This window comes from Crinia signifera, chromosome 6 (genome assembly GCF_055691185.1).
Source record: "Crinia signifera chromosome 6, ASM5569118v1, whole genome shotgun sequence".
NCBI lineage: Eukaryota > Metazoa > Chordata > Amphibia > Anura > Myobatrachidae > Crinia > Crinia signifera.
Genome location: NC_139222.1, coordinates 151,100,451 through 151,123,825, shown reverse-complemented (window position 1 = coordinate 151,123,825; position 23,375 = coordinate 151,100,451). Strand labels below are relative to the sequence as shown.

Sequence of the window (23,375 nt, the reverse complement as noted above, 5' to 3'; positions counted from 1 at the left end):
GTAATATATACTGATGCGGATGTACAACAAACGAACTAACATATGTGATTTATTTGTTTTGAAAAAAAAAGTAATTTGTCTTTCATTTTATATTTTTGACAAACTTTCAATAAAATGTGTTTAAAAAAAAAAAGATGCCAACTGTGCATCCACAACAGTATGCAGTATGGGAATGTTGCATCTATCAGAAGTGTCGGAGAGCATGTAACCTTGTTCCTAGGGGCTGCAAATAATTGGTCAGGAATCTATAAGAGGCCTTACAACTTTTTTTGACAAGCTTGGATCTAGGTACAGTGCTATACAAGCAAACACGGGCAGGATTCTTATACAGACCACCACAAGCCTTATGCTAGTAAACTCTTCCACCCTCAGGAGCCACCCTGACCCACCCAGCTTTGTAGAAATATGTTTTGCTGGGAAATAGAGGTAACCCAAAGAGAAAAATAAAAGTATCCCTACCATAGCTAAACTTGGAGACAGGAGAAAATACAAGGAGGAAGGGGAAGAGTAAGACTATATACCAGCAGGTGGTGGCTCCCTAGAAAACATCCTGTCTAAACTGAAGGAGAGGGAGGATATTCCAATGTATTGGCTGCCATGGGTATCATAGAAAAAATAGCAGTCACTACAGCGTTACCTCAAAGCATAACAACCAACTGCAACCTACATCACCTATGTGAGACATCTAGCTAATGTAAAATATAAAATCACATAGTTAAACACTGCATATAAAGTTTTTTAATTTGATGTACTGAGACCATCTGCAAGTCTAGGGATAAAAAAAATGACACAACAATAAGGGTATTTTTGTAAGAACTTAACGTTCAAATCCATTTCTCTGAGTCCATCCTGGTGACACAGCTTAACCATGGGATGTAGTATGGTCCGCAGGAGCCAAGCACCTATGCTTTGACTTTAAGATAGGCAGGCTCCTCCCTCACTGCATCCTGGAAACTTCAGTTCAAACTTCAAAATCCCACTAGGATACAATAAGTGCAACGTCTGAACATATTACTATGCACAATCAAAAAATTAACCGTATACTCATGAACATGTAACAGTATATCACTTAGTGTAAAGGGAGGGATCGCGGGGGCGTGGCTTGGACAGCCTAGAGGAAGGCAGCAATCCCCCAGAGCTCCTGCTGAATATCCTTTTAACTATCCTTTTATACTCTTAACAACGGCCCTAATATTGGTGGCGACTGTGGGACAACCTGCCTGAACACTTGTAGTGCTGGTTGGTGTGCAGAGACGAATCCTCCCCGTCAATCCAGCTGTCACATTCCCAGTGGCCTGCTGCTTCACCGGAGCCCGTGAGCGGGGGATCTGCAGGCCGAGTTCCCCTGCGCCGGACAAAGTATCCTCCTGAACGGCGCCCTGTTTGAGGTGTTTTGGCGGACGGGAGGAGGTGCGGGCTGGAGAAACTCCCAGCAAATCTTGCGGAGATAGCGGGAAGCGGTCTCGGCCGAGACACGCTGCTGCGGACCGCACTGGGAGAACCGGCGCCATCTTGCCCTGTCTATCGGAGTGCTGAGCAATGTTAAAGGCTGCCTGAATACTGCTGGTGGTGAGTGGCGGTGGGACACGGAGTGACTGTTAAACCTCCCCTTAACTGCACGATTTCCAGGGGAACCCCTCAATATCCTAATAGTATATTTGTGGACTCCCTGGATCGCACAACAGTGCCAAAATGGAACGCTTCTCTGCACAAATAATTCAGGCTGTATATGCTTCATCTGCCAGACTCTCTCGCTACTTAGATGATGTACAAAGGGGTGTCCCTTTACCACATGTTCCCCATGGCTGCGAGTTGGAGGCTGTGGGTCATATTCCTACTTCTAATACCCTTCTAATACCCTTCTGGATTATCATGTACTCTTATCTGGTTCCATATAACATTGTGACCAACTGGTGCATAGCTCCTGGGGTCGGTGCCGGTGGGACATTTCGCTTTCATCCTTCTTCTGTTTTAATAATGATTGCACGATGCTCCTGGTCTCTGACTTTTTCGAATCCCAGACAATCCTCAAATAACCCCCACGAAAAAATATAATCCATGCCGGTCGATGGTAATATACCCTCAAGGAACTAAAAACTGGCCAGACTAATGAATCCCTATAAACTGTAATGTGGACTCTGTTCATATTCATTCATATTAGCTCTTCTGCTAACCATTCTTATGGTTTACTATTATATAAGCTCTCTTCTGATGTTCTATATTTTTGCTATCCGTCACTATTCTTCTTATATTAGATCCGATGCTAGAGATGCCAGTATGTTATATTTACATGATCCTGCTAAACATTTATTTAAAGTGTCATATAGGCTGTCTCTTTATAACCAGTCGCCATATCGTGATGTTGAACTAATTTATTAGGAGCCACTTATATCTGCGAAGGCTAGCCTTGTACTAGTTATAATACTTTGCTCTTGTGCCCTGGTTAAATATCCGCTTACAATCCTGTAACTAGGGGTGTGTAGGGAAGGGAGGGGGGGGGGGAGGGTTTAGTTAGTTAGCGTAGTTATTATAGTTAGTTGGGGGGGCACGGTTAAGGGATCCAGGTACACCTAGGTTGGGGGTGGGTAGCACAGGGCGGGGGGTTATAAGGGAGGTTTGTTTTGGGTCGTTTGGGTGGGTTTATTCAGTTATATTTTCTGTTTCTCCGGATAGACCAGACATATGATACTGAACTATACACTTCACTCAGACATTATATCCTACCCTGGACAGGGATAATGGTGTCTTGGCAATCTTATACATATACAATGTTCGAACTCTGCCATTCTGCAGTGTGACATTTTTTTATTTGCTTAGTGCTTGAATGGCGCCTTTGGGCACTAGTAATTATTACATCCTGCATTGGAATGTCTTAAATTGCTATGTTCGTACACAATACCCTTGTTATACTGATATATACTTGATACTGACTATATACTGATTTGAACCATTGTCGCTATCCTTGCCCACCTTGTTATATAAATACTCCAGGTCATTGCCTTATGATTCGAGAAACCTACTGTCTGTGTCTATAATGTCCTCTGTTTGTAATGGGAACCTTGTTATACACTGTAAAATTTCAATAAAAATCATTGAATTAAAAAAAAAAGGGAGGGATCGCTGTGTCACCAGGATGGACTCAAAGAAAGGGATTTCACCGGCAAGTTTTTTTTTTTTATATATATTTTTATTAAAATTTAAAAGTTCACATATGGTACATTGACATTGGTAATTACAGTTATAATGAAAAAAACACAGAATGATACATTACAGTAATTCGGACATAAGGCACAGTAAAGGCTTCATGATGAACACATTCATATGGTGTGTCTTTATGCACATACGATAATCAAGTATTAAAGCATAAGCATCAAGCAATGACTCAGAAGGGAGGATGTCCCCTTTCCAAAGTAGCCAAGTTATACCACGTTGTAAGCTGGACCACTTGTCTAATATGGTCTTTTTCAAAAAATATTAAGGGAATGTATATACGGCAGCCAGGTGTTATAGAATTTCAATGCTGAACGGTAAGTTCTTACAAAAATACACTTTTCTCTTTTGTCCATCCTGGTGACACAGCTTAACCATGGGATGTTCAAGAGCTGGTCCTTTGGGAGGGTATGCTTAGGTCCACAGCACATAGAACTGCTCACCCAAATGAAACGTCCTCCAACGCGAACTCATGGAACCTGTAGAATTTAGTGAATGTGTAAACAGAGGACCAGGTGGCAGCCTTGCACAACTGCTCTGCTGAAGCCCCATGGCGCACAGCCCAAAAAGAGGCAACAGACCTCATGGTATGGGCATTCACCCTAGCTGGAACTGGACGACCAATCTTGGTGTAGGCATAAGCAATGACCGACCTCAACCAGCGGACAATAGTCTGCTTAGAGGCCAGCCACCCTTTCTTATGTACATCATTTAGCACCAGCAAAGAATCAGTCTTCCGAAAAGACTTCACTCTATCCAAATACACTCGCAAAGCGCAAACCACATCCAAAAGTAACAGCTTGTCCCTGTGTCTGGTCTCCTCAGGAGGGCAAAACACTGGAAGCACAATCTCCTAGTTTAAATGGAAATTAGAGACCACCTTTGGTAAAAATTTTGGAAAAGGTGGAAATATGTAAGCCAGCCTGAACGTCCAAGACACAGTTATGGCGTCCATAGCCCACACACTCGGATCTCTGGTCCGGGAACAGAACAGTGGGACTTGACAATTGTGCCGTGAGGCCATAACATCCACCTCCGGAACTCCCAGCGCCTTGTGATGTCTCTGAACACCTCTGGGTGTAAGGCCCACTCCCCCTCCTGCAATTCTGATCTGCTGAGGAAGTCCGCCTCCACATTCCGGATCCCCAGAATAAACACTGCTGACCACGCTGGAACATGGGACGCCGCACATCGAAATATCCGTGAGGTGTCTCGCATCGCCAACTTGCTGCGAGTACCTCCCTGATGGTTCAATTATACCACCATCGTGGCGTTGTCTGACTGAATTCTCACTGGAGAACCCTATACAACAGACTCCTCATGCAGAAGTGCCCTCAGCACCGCTCTGAGCTCCAAGATATTGATCAATAGAAGAGCTTCCGATTGTGACCACAGTCCCTGAAGTCTAAGATTCAACCCTTGAGACTCGCATCTGTTGTGATCGCTAACCAGTCCCAGGCCAACAGTGACCTGCCCATCTGCAGAGATTCCACGTCCGTCCACCACAGCAAGGAAAGACGTACCCCAGCTTTAATTTCTATGGGATCAACAATGCATCCAATGCAGAGGCTTGATAGAATCTTGAACAAAATATTTCCAACCTCTTTTTGGAAAAAGTCGCCATCAGATCCACCTCTGGGCAACCAAATCTTTGCACTATTAATTTGAAGATACTTGTGTTCAACATCCACTCTCCTGGTAGAATTACCTTTCGACTCTGCTACTGAAATCCGTTACTGAATTCTCTGAACCTGGTAAATGGATGGCTGAAATCGACTGTAGGTTTCTCTCTGCCCAAGACAAGATTTATTTCGTTAACAACATCAGAGTCCTGCTTTTGGTGCCTCCCTGATGATTTATATGAGCCACTGTTGTGAAATTGTCGGACAACACTCTGAGGTGAACCCCACAGATCTTTGACTTGAAGCAACACATTGCTCTCCACACTGCTAAAAGTTCTCTGTAATTGGAAGACATCTGGCTCTCCTTCACCGACCAAGTCCCTTGAACTGACTTGCTGGCTAGATGAGCACCCCAGTCGAAACTGTTTGCATCTGTCGTTAACATGGTAAATCTCTGAGACATCAGGCTTGTAACTCTTGACTGCAGCCCTGTTGACCACCATAGCAGAGATTCCTTCACTTCTGGATTGCATCTTAAACGCCCTCATCTTTCACTGAGCCCACGGTACAATATGAATGGTTGATGCCATCATGCCTAGGAGCATCAAAGCCTTCTGAACAGAGATTTCCCTTGAAAAGGCGAATTCCTGCGCTAGGGACTGTATTTTGGTGCAACTCTCTCCTGAAAGGGCGATATTGAACTGACTAGTATCCATCACTGTACCCAGAAACAAAATGTTCTGAGATGGCCGATGTTGGCTTTTCTCCTCGTTTATCTCCCAACTGTGTCTTCTTAAAAATTCTACCCTTCAGAGTCACACTGTTCTTTACATAGTCCATTGACCATTGCTCTGCCTTTCTTAACTGTGTCCTCAAACAATGGTCATGCTCCCCAGCTTCAGGTGGTTCTTTAAGGTTCATAGCCTTGTGAATATTCTTTAATTCTTTAATATTCTCTCCACCACATCTAGATTGAAGGTCCTATCTTCTTCCACTAATTCACCTTCTTCACCAGATGTATTAACTGGGTCACCGTTCCAGAGGACCCTTCATCACCACTAAAGTCAGCTTGATCCCTGGATCTCTTCACATATTGCAGACCAATCAGATCATCTTTAGCTATAAATGTCTGTTTCATCCAGTTCATTAATTGCTTAATGGCCTCAGGCTGTACTGGAGCCTCAGGTTCAGATACAACGGGTCTTTTTACCCCGAGATCACAATCCTCACAGATTGATCTTTTACAAGAACTGTGAAAGATTTTATCACATGCCATACATGTATATGCCAAATGCTTCTTCTTATCTCACAGGGGCAATATCCGGCCTTGGGGGGGTTCAGCATGCTCCCAGATAGCAGAAGCTTCCAGCGGTGTCTCCCAGTACAGCGAGAGCATTACCATGCTGAATGGCACCATACCTCCTGCCCGCACCGGGACTTATGGCTGACCGGACACACATAGGGTATTCCCACCGGACCCTTACATTAATGAGGGATACTACTCACGGATTCAGTATTAAATCCCGGCGGTCGGGATCCTGGCGTTCAAAATCCCGACGCCGGAATCCCGACAAGGGGAAGGGGGGGGGTTGGATCGCCCCCCCCCTTGCTGGCTCGCTGCGCTCGGCACGCAGCGGGCCCGGTGCCTCGCTACGCTCGGCACGCTAATTTATTCTCCCTCCAGGGGAGGGGGATTCTGAATGCCGGGATCCCGACTGCCGGGATTTAAACTGCATCCCTTACACACCACCTCAGCCTTCCGCCCCGGGGCGCCACCCCACCAGCCACCGGCCAACCAGGTAAGACCTATATTTAAATAAATAAATCTACCTTACGCTGTCCTTCTATACTGAAGAAGAGACAGGAGAAAGATGAAGTGGCAAAGGAGGAGGGGACTATTATAGCCAAAGTGGGCGGTCCTAGTTGAAAAAAGTCCTGTCTAATATGAGAAGAGGAGGGGTTAAACCAGAGTGATGGCTGCCATGGGGATCGTAGAAGAAATGTTTTTATAGTCACCTACACTAATAATGGGTATATCAGGACTATCCACAAATCAGCAGCCTGTTTAAGGACCTCAACTGAAAAGGGCCATCCATCTCATTGTTAATATGGCCCTAACCCCTCTACACCCGAGAAAGCCCAGAAGCATCCTTTCCCCACCTGCCCGCAGCACAGTGGAAGGGTCCTCCGGAGCCCCCTCCACACTCACTGGCATTATAGCGGGAAAGCCCTCTGCACCCCTTTCAACTGTGGCAGGGATAGTCAGAGCGCACTCTGCACACCCTCCATAGGGCCTTCAACACCTGTCTACCACACCTGCCAGCAGCACAGTAGGAGGGTCCACTGCACCCCTCTGTGGCTGTACAGCAAGTGATCCACATCATCTCTCTCCACACCCTGTGGCCTTCCATCTCAATGCACTGCCCACCCCTGATTGGGCTGCCGGTCTGCAGCAGATCTGAAATAATGGCGGTCACAGGCGGACGCGGGGGGTGGGGGTTCACAGCCAGAGCTGCTCTGCAAGCCAGAGCTGCCACCGTAAAAATAAGGATGAAATATGGTTTGAAAAAGGGGCAGACTAGATGGGCCAAGTGGTTCTTATCTGCCGTCAAATACTATGTCTAGAGCAGGGGTAGCCAACTCCAGTCCTTGAGAACTACCAACAGTTAATATTTTCCATGTCTCCTCACAGAGTCACAAGTGAAGTAATTAGCCCCACCTGTGGATCTTTTAAAATGTGTCAGTGAGTGCATCTGTGTACCTGCGAGGTGAGCTGGAAAACGTGAACTGTTGGTAGCTCTCGAGGACTGGAGTTGGCTACCCCTGGTCTAGAGCTACCACTGACAAACAGAGCCATTGCCGCTGACCAGAGCCTCCTCGCTGCTGCTAAAAGGTAATCTTACTATGCTGCCTTTTTCTCTCCCACCTGTATGTCCTCGCTGTCATATGAGTTTTGGCTCATACTGTGTGGCACAGACTCATACTCTGTGTGGAATAATGTGAATTTTGGCTCATTCTGTGTGGAATAATGTGAATTTTGGCTCATTCTGTGTGGAATAATGTGAATTTTGGCTAATTCTGTGTGGAATAATGTGAATTTTGGCTCATTCTGTGTGGAATATTAGGAATTTTGGCTCATTCTATGTAGCATAATGGGAATTTTGGCTCATTCTATGTAGCATAATGTGGGTTTGTCCAGCCTAAAAAATCCAGAGAGTGCCACCTGATTCCTGAGGGTGTGGCTCGTGTATGCTTTCAGCTACGTGCCGTAATGTATAATCTCTGCCTGGATGCCAGTTTTGTAAGATGTGGGTACCACATAGTTCTAGTTATGCCCCTGAGTACAGTATATATAGTGTGATATACTGCGCGCACACACACACACACACACACACACACACACACACATACATACATATATATACACACACAATATATATATATATATATATATATATATATATACACACACACACTATATAGACAAAAGAGAAACATGTATGGACTGATCACACTTATTGTATACTGTTCCCATTGCATATGCTTACAAAAAGTTTTATACCAATATAAATGAAAAAGTGTAGTGCTATATAATTGTTGCTATTATAATGACTCTGGACCTATAAAAGTAAATAAAGAAACATAAGGCCCCATTCAGAGATTGCCCTGAAACTGCGATCACATCAAATCGTAGTTTTAGTGCTGGCCGGGGGAGGTGTTGACGATTCAGCGTCCCAAACAACACAGTTGTGTCCAGACTGCTCAGGGGAAGAGCCATGATGGCGTACCCACACAACCTGAAACACGGACGTCCTCTGCTAGGTTGGGTAGTCAGTGATATAGGAGCGCTTCATTGTGTATCGAAGCCCTTACACTTTTGTGTTGTGCCCGTATCATCCATGCCCAGTGCTGCATGCTAGCACTGAGTTGCAGTTTAGAGAATTCTTGCTAAACTACAACAGGGGGCCAGATGTCCCAAGCTGGAAAAGTGATAAAATGGAGAATGATAAACCAACAGCCCCTTCTATCTGCCATTTTACAGGCTGGATTTGAAAAATTACAGTTAGGAGCTAATTGTATATCACTCCCCACTTTTCAAGGCTTAGTTCATATCACCCTCACTCTGAATCAGGCCTGATTGGCGTGCATAAAATATTTATGGAATTAAAATCACACAATAACAACAATGTTTGTCACCTATATACAGTGCACATGCCTGGTCTATATTAACATTATGTTATCTATAAGAGTATAGATATAAGAATTAGATAGATTAATCATGTTTAATTATAAGAGACTTAGGGAAATAGTATTTTATTTATTTACTGAGCACTCACCTGTATTAATTCACATAAAAGAATAAACACGAGGTACTTATTTCCTAGCACGGCGCCTGCGATCAAGATTGCATTCATCGATCCCAAAAAAATCGCTTCGATCGCATGGAACCAAATCGGATGTGATGCGTTCAATGCGATTTTTACATTGGAATCAATGTGAAATGGTCCCTGAGACCCAAATTTTTATTGTTTCCCAACCCCGATGGGTCAAATGCCCCCCCATTGTTAACGCAACCCCACGATCAACGCCAACCCCGAGCAAGGGGCGGCGGTATGCGTCCTCCGACCTTTTCATACCCCCACTATCCACGTATACACGGAGTTGATTTTTATATAGTGTGGCGAGCGCAGCGAGCCACCGACGTGCATTACTTCACAGGTATTACGCATCCGCTCGCTGCGCTCGCGACACTGTATATAATCAACTTCACGCCGACGTGGATAGTGGTGGTATGAAAAGGTCGGAGGACACGTACCGCTGCGCTCACCACACTTCGGGTTAGCGTTCTTCGTGCGGTGGTGTTAACAATGGGGGGGGGGGGGGGCATTTGTCATGTCAAATACCCATAAGGGTGGCTATACAATAAAAAATCTCCCTATGGGGGGAGCGTGGCCTGACTAAGAGAGTGAGGCTGCGTTTTGCTGGAGCTCCGGTCGAGGTGCCCTAAAATCAGCCCCTATCACCTTCCACCCATCACTGCCAGCCTGTCCTGGTGTGGAGGACCCCCCCCTAAGCCTTGGGGAACTTGCTGGGGAAAAGCTGCGGAGTCGGGAGACCCGCTCGCGGGTCTCTGCGGACTGCAGCCTAGTACCTGCAGAAGCCGGGGCCTCGATTCAGCGCCCAGCCCGTCGCTGAGTCCCCGCACAGAAACCCGCGGTTGAGCGGTGCCTGCGGCGGCGCCGTGATCGCTGGGACCCTCCGGAGAGGCCCCTGGTGCCACCGAACCCCCACGGAAGCCTGTACCTGCCCGGGGATCAAGGTAGGAGCTGCCTGAGCCTCCTTCACCTCCGGCGGCGGCCATATTGGATTCCAGAGGTGCCGGAGCTGAGCTCTGCCGCTACTCCGGGTGCTCCCCTGCACCATCAGCGGGGTGGTCGCTCCCCCCCTGTCCCACACTTGGCCCCATATTTAGTGAATTGGCCCCTAACAAAAAAAAATAATAATAATAAGGAACAAAGTGCGGCGGCCATATTGGTTGGGGCATCAGCTCCTTATGTATACCTGTGGGTGCTCTGGGAGAGGTGGCCACCCTTATCCTCTCGGAGTCCAGTGTTTGCTCTGCATTACTGCTACCCGGCCTGGCTACAGTCTGCTTGCTTACACCACAGGCCCCTGCCCGATCTCCTGCTGCAGTCACCAAAATTTGTGAGCATGGCTTCGGGGAAAGACCCACTATACTAGTCCCCTAATTTGCTCCACCCCACAGTGTCCACTTAAATAAGGCGAGATCTTCAGATATATACTCGCCCTCATCAAAGGACTTACTTGGATATTAAAGTTCCATCTCCTACTTTTGCAGTGCGCTCTCCTGAGTTGTTCAATACGTAGTATCTCTGAGTCCCACTGTTATCCAGCTATGCCGTCAAAGAGGAGTAAAGTGTCAAAGGCGGTCTCTCAGGTGCCTTTTTTTTAAACCTTCACCGCGTCGAATAGGGGGCCAGGGGCCCTCACCCACCGAAGCGACTACACCCAGTCCTCAGTCTCTGAGTACCGGTGAATCCCCCCGCCCCTCCCATGCAGATCCCCTGACAACCCCGGGAATTGAAGACACAGCTGCCCTGACCGTTGGTACCCTAAAACAGCTACTCTACCAGTTTAAGGAAGACATGACGGCGGAATTCCGTGCTTCATTCCAAGCATGCCAAAGATCAATCGATGATCTGGGCGACCGCACAAACAACCTAGAGACCAAAAAATCTCCCTATGTAAAATCGCGTCCATCGCATTGGTCGCGTCCATCGCATACCTTAAGGTTAAGGTATGCGATCACCTGCGACGGGCGCCGTGCTAGGAAATAAGTACCAAACACGATTATAAGCTTAAAACACATAAGAAAAATAGCACTGTAGTAAGGTAAGAGCATAAGAAGAATGGGTACTTGTTTCCTAGCATGGAGCCCACGATATTAAGTTGTATGACATCTCTCGCATAATTTGCATTGTATAAGCCCCTATACGATTATTTATTGTATAAGCACCCTAATGGGTGCTTACAATGTTAAATGCACCCCCACTATGAACGGCAAACCGAAGCGTGACGAGCGCAGCGAGCCCGCGAGGGGCGGCGGTAGTAACCGTCCTCTGACCTTTTCATACCCCCACTATCCACGTCGGCGTGGAGTTGACTTTATATAGCCCGAAGCGTGTCGAGCGGAATACATGTAAAGTAATACGCTTCCGCTCGCCACACTATATAAAATCAACTCCATGCCAACGTGGATAGTGGGGGTATGAAAAGGTTGGAGGATGCGTAACGCTGCGCTCGCCACGCTTCGGGTTGGCGTTGATAGTGGGGGTGGCGTTGGGGGTGCTTTTAACATAGTAAGCACCCATTACGGTGCTTTTACAATTAATTATCTTATAGGGGGCCCATTTAACATTGAAAACACCATTTAGGGTGCTTATACAATTTTAAATCGTATACCATTGTATATAGCATACAATGCGATGGTATACAATTTAAAATTGTATAACATCGGCTGCCATCGCGTAACATCGCATCGCATACCATCGTATGCCTTATGGTCTGCGATGCGATGGGCGCTGTGCTAGGAAACAAGTACCGAAGAAAGTAATAATCACAATAAAAGCATAGCACGTTATGTACCTAAGAGCACCTGAAAATTTGTGTTATAAAGCCACTTGACACTGGAAAGGATAGCGATTGAACAAAATTATATTGAAAAAGACCTGGCTCGTATGCGACTTGTTACGTCTGGGAGTGCAGGGGCCAAGGACACCTTCCACAAGCCAAAGAGGATCCTAATATGTTAACTTGGGTTTAAATGTGCACTTAAAAGGCAACAGATAATAACCCTGTCTGCATACAGGAGACGGTTAATTACGTATGTAATTAGGCATATAGTTCCAACATAAGGAATCTGTTTTTATATGTTTCTTTTTTACTGGAAAAAGATAAATAATAAATAAAAAAAAACAAAAAACGTTATGCTATATACAGTGTGGTTATGCTATATAGATGATAGACAATGTCTAAGTCGACAGTCACTAAAAAAGTCGACACCAAAAAAGGCAAGGTCAACAGTAAAAAGATCGACATTAATTTTTCATTTATATCTATATAGAGAGAGAGAGAGAGAGAGAGAGAGAGAGAGAGAGAGAGAGAGAGAGAGAGAGAGAGAGAGAGAGAGAGAGAGAGAGAGAGAGAGAGAGAGAGAGAGAGAGAGAGAGAGAGAGATATAGATAGATATAGGGCTGGGTTACCGCGGCACTCGTCACAGATAGCAAATAAAGACCAGGAGACTGGATATATTCCCAACGTTTCGAGGCGGTGTGCCTCTTTATCAAGGTGCAGAAAGACAGGTACAAAGATAAAAAACATACCTTTATCCATTTCCGTTGTGCTCAGCGTCCACGCCGGCGCCTCCCCCCGTCGCGGCGACATGACGTCATCATTTCGGTATGGAGGGGCGGGCGTCTGGCTAGCATCACACAGTGGGGGTGCTAAAACGAAAATACATAGTATTTAGATATAATCGTGTAAGGGCATGTCATTCAAACATGCAATGTTAAATGTGCTGGCTCAAAAACTGGACATATTAATGCGTGCAAACTGTGAAACAACTCAAAATGTGTAACCAAAAGCAAAAAGTGATGCGTGCAAAAACTGAAGACACATACTATATGTACAAAGGTGAGCTGTAAATGAAATAAAATAAAATAAAGAATAATGAAAAAATACAGACAAACAAATACATTTGCAGAACTAGTGCACACAATAATACTTGTTAAAATCAGGCATGTTGTGTATGAAATGTCATTCATTGGTCGACACGTCATGTCGGCCATCAGAATTACATTTAGACAAATACCTGTTGCACTCATTGTTAGTGTTAAGTTGTGCATACATCAATTATTCACCTCTATATGGATGGGCAATTTATTTGAAAACAATTTTTATATGTATATTGTTATTTTATTTAATTAAATAAAAGGTAAAAATAGCTTCCTCTTTGGCTTTCGCCTGGCTAATGGCACTATTTATGTAGATGGTTGGATGGATCATGGAACCATCGACATAGTAAAGAATGCTGTTATAGAAAATAAGAAAGACCCGAGTACTCATTAAGCCCTTTCGGGGCCAGAGTCTCGAGTCTGTATATCCATCTGCTCTCGGCCTGACACAGTTGTAGGCCCCTGTCGCCTCCTCTCTTAAGATTTTTACATTGTCTTTTTGTATGCATACCTTTTAAATTGATGTACATTGTTGTTTTGAATAAATGTTTTATTGTTTATATAAACAATATCACGCTATGAATTCTTCCCGTTCCGGGAGATTTTTTTGGTTTTAAGGGTTCTGGACGCCACTCGTTGAAACAACACCTGGATATATATATGCTCCAAGTGTGAGTCGCCTGAATATACCTTTCTAAACCTTGTTTCTATTAATTTTCCCTTTTTTTCACGAGGTGACTTCCACGTGCATTGATTTATACATACCACAAGGTGGCGTTGTTCACCAATTAATATTTCCTATGCACAAGCACCTATAAATCTTACTTAAATTAAGTCACATAGGCCCTTATTCTGGTTGGTGCGGTCGAGCCGCATATGCGGCTCCGACCGCACCAGACGAATCCCCGCCCACCCTACGGATCGCCACGGCCGTCCGTACACGGACGGCTGGCGATCCGCATAAAAATGGTGGAGGCTACGCCTCCACCATGGTGGGAGCTGCCCCCTGCATTCGATGGTCGTCGACCATCGAAGGCAGGTCCGCACGCCGCGGCAGCTCCCGCAAGCTGAGACCACACGGACAATCGTCCGTGTGGTAGCTTGTATGGGGGCTGAAAGCTGACATCCGGCGACGTCAGCTTTCCGCCCCCATGAGTTGCGTCATGCCCTCATTAGCATGCGTACGCCCCGCGTTTGCATGGGAACGCCCATGAAACGCGGGGCGTATACATAGGGAAATGAGGGCATGAAGCCCCTCACTCCCCTATACGCCCCCTTTGCGGCGTAGTAAATTTATGTGCGGCGAATTCGCCTGCACATGCGCAGATTGACCTCTGCGCATGTGCAGACGGAAAACATCGGCGGTACGGCCGCACGCGGGCCGTACCGCTCGAATCTGAATAAGGGCCATAATCATCACCTGTAATAATACACTCCTCCTTCGACTCTCTCTGGCATGTATTCAATGCTCCTATGTCGCTGCAAATAACGGTGAGTGTGCATGTTTTTTTGAGAGTAGTGAAGTTTTCTCTCATAATTTGTGCTTCCCTGTATTCAACTCTGTTGCTTCTCCAAAAATATTTTGCGAAGCTAACTCAGTTCACCCTGCACTTCTCCCCAGTGTTCGCAATGTCTGTTCAATGGGGATTTTAGTGTCTCTCTCAAAAAGTGTATTCCATGCACAAATTGCGAGTCCTGCTGGTTTCTTTTTTTAGAGATGTTCTCCATTTTTCCCTCGGCATCTTTTTTAGGTGAACTGTAGGGTTATCTTAGTTAAAGTTGTTATTTTTTTTGTTTTTTATGGCTTATAAATTAAAACAAAATGTACTCTAATGTATTTATTGCAAGTGCCATAATGCTGTACTTCTATATTAATTTATTTGGAATTTAATAAGTTATTTTAATGGTAACCAATAAGAAATCATTTTGGAATGCTCCTAGTAATTTCCCATGCTTCCTCTCTTCTTCCTCACCTAACCCCCAAACAGGCTTTTAAACACGCTAACAATTCTAAAATAAATTAAATAAAAACACAGGGCAAAGAAACAATGCCAAAAGCACAACACAAGGATAAAGGCCAAACAGAACAAAATACACCCGTCTGCACAAACCCAATTAAAATAGTCAGACAGACATTTGTTGTAAAATAAATACTGAACAAAAAATTAACCTTTCTAAACCTTTGTAAAAAAATACAAGTCCACAAATGCGAGGATTACGCTGCTGAGATGAACACCCTGCTCAGGAATATCCCAGTCTGACCAGCTCACGTGGAGAGCAGGAGAAAACAGATCTCTCCAGTTACAGCACTCCCATTTGAACTCGCATAATTATGCTAAGTTCGCAAAAGGGGCCGGCGAGCTGGCCACACGTTGAATACTGAGGAAGTCAGAAATGAGGAGATGAGAAAAAGTGCCGAGCGCTTCAGCGAGATCACAGGGACACAGAACAGTGAGCGGTGAGCCAGACTCTATGTTTGGAACGCTCCTTTGAGACACACCTACAGGAGAGAAGGCGAGGGAAGTAGATCGTCTGAATAAAGGATATCACTATATGAGAATTCACCGCTCATTTGAGGGTACGCACATATAATTTAATAAGATGGATTATTAATACACTGAAGGCGCAGAAGTCATACCACGTTCATATATATATATATATATATATATATATATATATATATATATATATATATACACACACATACATATACATATACATACATACACACACACACACACACATATATATACCGTGTCCCCTGACATGGTTTGCTTCATTCGCATTGCTTCGGACACTATCATATTCCCATTCTATGCCCACGTATGAAAAAATCCCTTTTTTTGAAAAATAAAAATCATGAAAAAATCATATCAAACTTTTGACTGTCAACCTTGCCTATGTCAACTATAAGCTTATGTTGACCATGAGGCAGTGTCATCCTAAGGTATGTTAACCCTTTTTAGCTGTCGACCTAGTCACTGTCAACCATTAGTGGTCGACCCAGTGACTGTAGATCTAGACATGGTCTATCCACTGACTGCATACCATACATTGCATACTAGAGAAGAGAAAAGAAAAATGTGGCTGGTGGAGCGCTTTTAATTTGGAAAAAATATATACTATTTGACCAATTGAGTATTACTTTGAAAAATATTTTTAATCATTATCACATAAAAGGATAATAAAATCACAACATACAATTAGTGTTCTATAAAACAATACACTGAAATAAAATTACAGTAAAAGAATTGGCAATAATCACCCCTGTGGTGGTGGACCTGGTTGTAGATTTGTGGTGGATACGGTATCTCACTTGTTCCTAGTATCACTCTCTTGATATGGTAGAATATTGCTGGATTGGCGGGTGTCCATAAACCTGATTGGTAGCCTGATGGTATCAACTCCCGTCGTGAGGAAAGATGGTACACGTCTCACGGAATGGAGGGCTCCAAGAATTTGGCAGGTGGTGGTGTCCCTTTGTTGAAAAAAGTCCAGTTTGTGCAATTCAAGTAGGAGAGCTGGTCCAAGTTAGAGAAATTATTTGTAATCCACAAAGGTCCTGATGGGGTGTGTAAGCCTAACGCGTTTCGTCATCCACAGATGACTTTATCAAAGGCATGATACTGTTAGGACTGACTTGAGTTTTTATACTATCTAACAGGAAGTACAACATTTGACCCCAATTACAGGGTACCCAATTGGTCATTTAAAAATATGTGTAAAATTCACTTTAATATTTGTTTTGTAGTAGGAGGACATAGGAGGCAGTCTTTTTATAAATCTTATATAAAAGGAAACGTCAGAAACATTCTTTATAGACATAGAGTAACACATTTCGTTACCTGCGCTCCCCTTCCGGTTGCTGGAACGCACGCCGCGCTCAGCTTCCGGTATGTGGAACGCAGGCATTCGTTTTGTTCATTGGTGGACAGTGGATATCTGTTTGCTTAATAGCAAATAAGGAGAGGGGTGCGGGCGGCTTTTGCTTAATAGCAAATAAGGAGAGGGGGGCGGGCGGCAGTATATGTGTCCTGGATGGATCAGGTGCCCGGCGTGCGGCGCTTCCGTCTGGCTCCCCGATCAAGCACAGCACGCTGATGTCATTTCCTGTATTTGGAGCGCACCGTGGATAGCCGGAACATCCGGTCTCCACTTAATAGTGTTTCCCCGCATGTGGGGATTTTTAGTGGCTTATATTTTAAACTATAAGCAATATTCCGAAGAATATCCACAATCAGTAAAGCTTATGGACTACATATATTAAACAGATGGCTATTCTTATGTTTATATGTACAGCAACGAAAATTCCATTGATCTTATAGCGGTTGTCATGGGAACATTTTTCATTTTAGATGCTGGATGGTGGAAGCATCCCTTAATGATATTATAGTTATAAGCACATAAATAAACTAAATATGTAGAAAAGAGAGGAGGTTTAGGAGAAATATGAGAGAAACGTGTTTTTTATCTATATGGTGACCAGATCTTATAATATTACATATTCTGAAGATTTTTTTAATTAACATATATGATGAATATATATTGGTTGACATATAGGCAACAGTATAAAATATACACAAGGGAAGGATACAGACAAATATATGAAAAAATAAATAGAAATAAGATAAAAAAAGGAATGCATACATATCCATATACAGAAAAATATGTATGTATACAAGAGTTTCGGCTGCAGGTTTCGGAGACAGATTTCAAAGACAGACATTGAGTTCCACTTTCATTTAGACCTTCGGGATGAATTGAATTCATAACGTGCATCTAATAAATTTCTTGGCGGGAAAGAGTGTTAAAACGATCTCCTCCTCTTTTAGTATTTTTTATATGTTCCAACCCTATGATCTTTAAACATTTGGGGTCACCATTATGATGTAGAAAATAGTGTCTGGAAACGCTATGATTGATTTTTTTGTTTATAATGTTTCTTCTGTGTTCTAAGAAACGGATCTTCATGGGCCTTGTGGTCCGACCCACGTATCTCAAATTAGAAGAACAGGTTAATAGATATATGACAAAAGGTGTATCACAATTTATGAATGATAATTTCATATATTTTGTTCTCAGCTGTCATTACATGCTTTGTTTTATTTTGAATATGTTGACATGTTATACATCTTGTTTTATTACATTTGAAACAACCTAAAGTTGAGTCAGTCAGGGTATTTAGCCAGTTGGGTTTTTCTATTTCCTTTCCATTATAGAAGCTAGGTGCCAGAATGTTTTTTATTGTTTTATTTTTCTTAAAAATTAAATAAGGTTTTTGGGGTAATTGGTCTCTGAGTATGGGATCACATTTCAGTAAATTAAAATTCTTATTAATGATATTTTTTATTTGTACTGATTCCATATTGTATGTGGAAATGAAAGAAAACTCTGTAAAAATACATGGGATCAGAGATAATTCCTGATCCCATGAGTTATCGCGAGTCCTGATGGTTACTTATCAGATATTAGTACTTGATAACAGAGAATATCGGGGGAAAGGACTCCGCCACCAATAGGTTAACCCTCAAAGTTATAAATAACTGTTTATCCCAATCAAAGCCGTATTGCTAGGCAAGCGTTTTTTTATTTGTTCCACCTCTATACACTACTTTTATGTTGCAATGTAAGCTAAAGGGGCTAGACCAGTTGTTCCCAAACTTTAGGGCAATAACAGCCCCCTACAGTGTCAGATCATATCTACGGCACCCCTAGCCCAAAAGTTTTTATTGGGAAATTAATAAACAAAATCTGAATTCAATAAATTATGTTTATATTACATTTTTAGGTTTAATTTCGTAGTGAGGGACAATATTAGCTTCTGTTTATCCACATAGTTTATGACTGGCAGCCACAAGCACTGGTTTTATTTATTATTTATTTATTTACAGTTTCTTATATAGCGCAGCAGATTCCATTGCGCTTTACAATAGTAGACATTAGTAATCATATGGGCCATAATTCATTTCAATTGTTCCTGGACCACCAACACGAGGGTATACGGACTGATCATAAAATGACTCTAGGTCAACAGTCATAAGGTCGACCACTATGGGTTGACAGTCTAAAGCAGGCATGTCCAACGTTGCCCCTCCAGATGTTGTGAAACTACACATCCCAGCATGCTTTGCAATAGTTTTAGCATTCTCTAATAGCAAAACTGAGGCAAAGCATGCTGGGATGTGTAGTTTCACAACATCTGGAGGGCCAACGGACATGCCTGGTCTAAAGGTTGCCAGGGTCAAAAGGTCAACATGCATTTTGTTTGCTATATTTTGAGCCGACATGTGTTGATAGGTGGGATTTCATATCCTACCATCCACTAGGGCGTGGAGGGAGAATAAAATAGTGTGCCGCGCCCAACGAGGCACCGAGCCCGATCCTATGTTGACATAGTCACCCTAAAAACTCATGTCGACCTTTGTATCCTGTCAACCTTTGGACCCTATTGACCTTTTCAATGACGACCATTTCACCCTGTCGGCCATATGATTGTAGAACTAGACACTGTAGATGTTTTATACCATAACCCAACCGAGGCACCCCTGCAAGGGCACACAGTTTGGGAACCATTGTGCTAGATGGCAAACACACCACCAGTCTCTACCTGTTATTCTGGCACACCACAGTAGGTAAAAGAACTCTTGTCTCACCTGACGGCCTTGGGTACCATGGTGCTGTTTTCATCCCAGAAAGTGCATGTAGCATATGGTTGACTTCCGGCTCCTGGTGTATGCATGCCAACTTTGACTTCCGGCTCCTGGTGTATGCATGCCACCTGTCTTCCACCTGCCTGTCCCTGCGGGTTCTTGTACCGGCACGTTTCTTTGCACTACAGAATCAGTAGAGTGATCAGATTTTTGAGGGGAAATTGTATGGAATATGCTCTAGAAAAATATAATTACATGTGATCAAAATCATAAAGCCAACCTTTGGTATATATATATATATATATATATATATATATATATATATATATATATTATATATATATATATATATTTTGGTTAATCCTTAGGCATAGCAATCGTGAGAATTCAACAATTCAGATTAATATTAATCGTAGGTGCCTAGGTGCCATACTCTCAATTTCACAGGATTAATTGCAGCAAACAGGAAGACCTGGAAGAACAACTCACCCTGTATGGCCAGAGATTTATGGAAAAAGAATACCCAGCGGGCCTCATTGAAAAAGCAGCAGAAAAAACAAGAAACACGAACCGCACATCACTACTAACGTACAAAATAATGGAAGAGGACAAGAAAGAATCGGTAGCATTCATCACTACATATAATAGACATGAAAACACGATCAAAAAATCTATACAAATCACTGGGGGATTCTACTGATGGACCCGATCCTAAAAGAGATCTTACCCCCAAAACCTAACATCGTTTACAGGAAGTCAAAAAAAAACTAAAGGACCTACTAGCACCGAGTATGCTCAAAACATCTAAACCCTCCACAAAATTACCCAAATGTAAAGGATCATACAAATGTGGGAAATGTGTCATTTGCAAGTACCTCCACCCAAATAGAAAACATTTTACAGACACCGGGGACAACAACGAGTTCCAGATCAAGGACTTCATGAATTGCAACTCCACTTCTGTCATCTATCTACTAGAATGTACGTGTGGAAAGAAATATATAGGCAAGACCAAGCGCCCACTGAAAATTAGGATCCAAGAACACGTACGGAGCATCAAAAACAAACTGGAAAATCATGCAGTCCCTAGACATTTTCTAACAACTCACAAATCTAACCCGGAAGATATGACATTTAAAGCTATTGAACATGTCCAGCTGGGGGAAAGAGGAGGCGATCTGGCAAAAAAACTATCCCAAAGGGAAATGTACTGTATATTCCAGCTCCAGACACTACATCCTAGTGGTCTAAATGAGGGATACGAAATCGCTCCGTTCCTGTAAAGGTCCTGTAATCCTCCTGTGAGAGGAACCTTATCCCCCTGTATATCTCCCACACAAGTGCACCCCCCCCCCCCCCCACCCCTCCCCAATCTTTTGTTTATCTCTCTGTATCCCCCTTCTCCTATACACTTATTGCTCACTTTCTGAGCAAATAGGTATTCGGGTCCGAGAGGTATGCAGGTTTGAGAAAAAACATTACAGTCACACCACACTGGCAATGCCCAATCTCGTCCGATCTTGGCAGCCAAGCAGTGTTTGGGCCTGTCCAGTATCAGGACAGGGGACTACCTGAGAAGAACAGGTTCTGTAATGAAGGAAGCAAAAAACCTCGTGATAAGGACAACCTAAAAATACCAAAGCTCAGTTCACACACATTTTACCCTTTGAGCACGCTCACCCTCCTGCTCATCTTCTATACCTTTCACCGTTTGTCTGTCACTCATCACTTAACCACCCTCGCCCATAAACATATATTCTAAAAAGGTCTTATATAGACACCTATTGTAAAAACTAAATATAAGAATTAAAGTATAATCACAGGATCACTCACACCCTATTTTTTAGCACCTCTCTTTATTAATTACATATAATATTTATGTACTTAACTTGTCCTTTCTTATTATTATTGCTATATAAAGGTCACCTAATGTATTACTATTATTGCTATACAAAGTTCATCTAACACTTAAGCACTTTAATAATTATGCTGCTATTATATATCTTCTGCTGCTACATCATGAGTACTGCCATATAACTTTCTACCTCAATTTTTTATCCCAATTTTTTATTCCAGTCCATTATCGCTGCTATATATGATATCTCTTAAAATCATTATATATTTATTATTGTTATCAAGTCACGTAAAACTAATTAACATGTGCAAATGTGCAATCACTAATACAATATATTTTATATTCCCATGTCCTATACGAAATCGCTATGAAGGAAAACATGAACAAAACACAGTGAACTTCTATTCATGTACTGAAATCCACAAAGATGGCCGCTTTTCAATACAAAAGTCCACAAAGGTCCCCGGCAAAATGGCCGCCGAACAGAGTAAAAAATCCTGCTAGAGCCAAGACAGCCTGAAATCGCAAACATGAGTCTGATGGACAGCCGCCACAGCCATTCCCCGCAAAGCGCAATCAACTGGAAGTGTGGCAACGCGATTCTTCCGCCGAAGAAGGGCGGAAGCCATCCAGCCTATTGAACCACACGCACACAGGAAACGGGGCGGAATTGACGTCCACCCACCGGAAGTGGGGACGCGCATCCCCCAATTACAATCTATTGTCTTTTTCTCATATTCTAATGTTGTTTTCCCTGCGCTTTTTATTGATGTGAGTCAGCCAATATTAAGCCCTTAAGCTATTCTAGTAACAGATGAAAATTCTGCACAAAACCATAAATATAGAAACGGAGGACACACCCCACAGGATGTGACCTCATAACCATGTGCATTAGGCATACATGGTATAAATAGAGCCCCAGGTACATCTCTCCCTCACCCCTTGAAGAAGTCTCCTAGACGAAACGCGTTGGGTAGTGCCTGCTGACTCCTCCATTAAGATAAGTCCTCTACTTTTAGATCATTTTATATTTTATATTTCCCTCCCCATTTTTTAGCGACATCACCTGTAGGCCTTTTTAGAATTAATCTCGCATTTTTTTTACTACTGTGTTTTTTCTATGAAAATTGTATTTTTGTCTGTTCTCCATTTTTAGTGCTATTGTGCACCTTTTTGCTATATGTAAAATAAATCTTTTTTATTATAAAAAGTATCTCGTGTAGTATACAGGTATTTACTGTCGCTTACCTCTATTCAACCAATTGCAATATATATATATATTTATTTATATATTTTGGTTAATCCTTAGGCATAGCAATCATGAGAATTCAACAATTCAGATTAATATTAATCGTAAGTGCCTAGGCACCCTGGTGTGCCTTGAGACATTTGAAAGTGTGCTATTGTGATAGACAAAACCGAAGTTGGTGGTTGACCATTATAAAATATGTCTACAATTAGAACCACAACTATGTCCACCACATAACAGGACCCAAGTGTGACAGTTAAGCACACTATTTATTTTTCAATAAGAAACATTTGGACATGGAGTGCCTTGAAAAAATTCTGATACTCCAGTGTGCCGTGATTCAAGAAAGTTTGGGAACCACTGAACTAAGGGTTATAGGGTAAATCCCAACCCAAGAAAACATCACTTTTTTGTGCTCTGTAACTTACCTTTTAATATATATATATACATTTAAAAAGGTAATGACAGACATACACCTCACATATCAAAACAATTTGTCACATTCAGAGGTAGGATTCCTCATTAAATAGTAGT

At 42.9% G+C, this 23,375-nt stretch overlaps 1 protein-coding gene and 1 pseudogene across 12 annotated transcripts in view; one reads left to right on the top strand and one right to left on the bottom strand.

Moving 5' to 3' along the window:
• LOC146008408 (uncharacterized) overlaps positions 1–23,375 on the bottom strand; it is a 143,078-nt gene that overhangs the window by 69,808 nt on the left and 49,895 nt on the right. For 6 of the 12 annotated variants that reach the window (XR_014444504.1, XR_014444505.1, XR_014444501.1 and 3 more), the window contains 2 exons: positions 19,741–19,919; positions 12,737–12,856 (listed from right to left, as the gene is read on the bottom strand). Coding sequence is in view for 2 of the 12 variants with exons in the window: in XM_083147649.1 (XP_083003775.1) it covers positions 12,737–12,856; positions 19,741–19,919 (299 nt within the window). In the remaining 10 variants the exon portion in view is untranslated. Of the gene's footprint in view, positions 1–844; positions 980–12,736; positions 12,857–16,291; positions 18,084–19,740; positions 19,920–23,375 lie in introns of those variants that run through there. The other 6 variants (XR_014444503.1, XR_014444510.1, XR_014444506.1 and 3 more) reach the window with 5 other exon arrangements.
• Positions 21,214–21,333, top strand: LOC146011666 (5S ribosomal RNA; annotated as a pseudogene).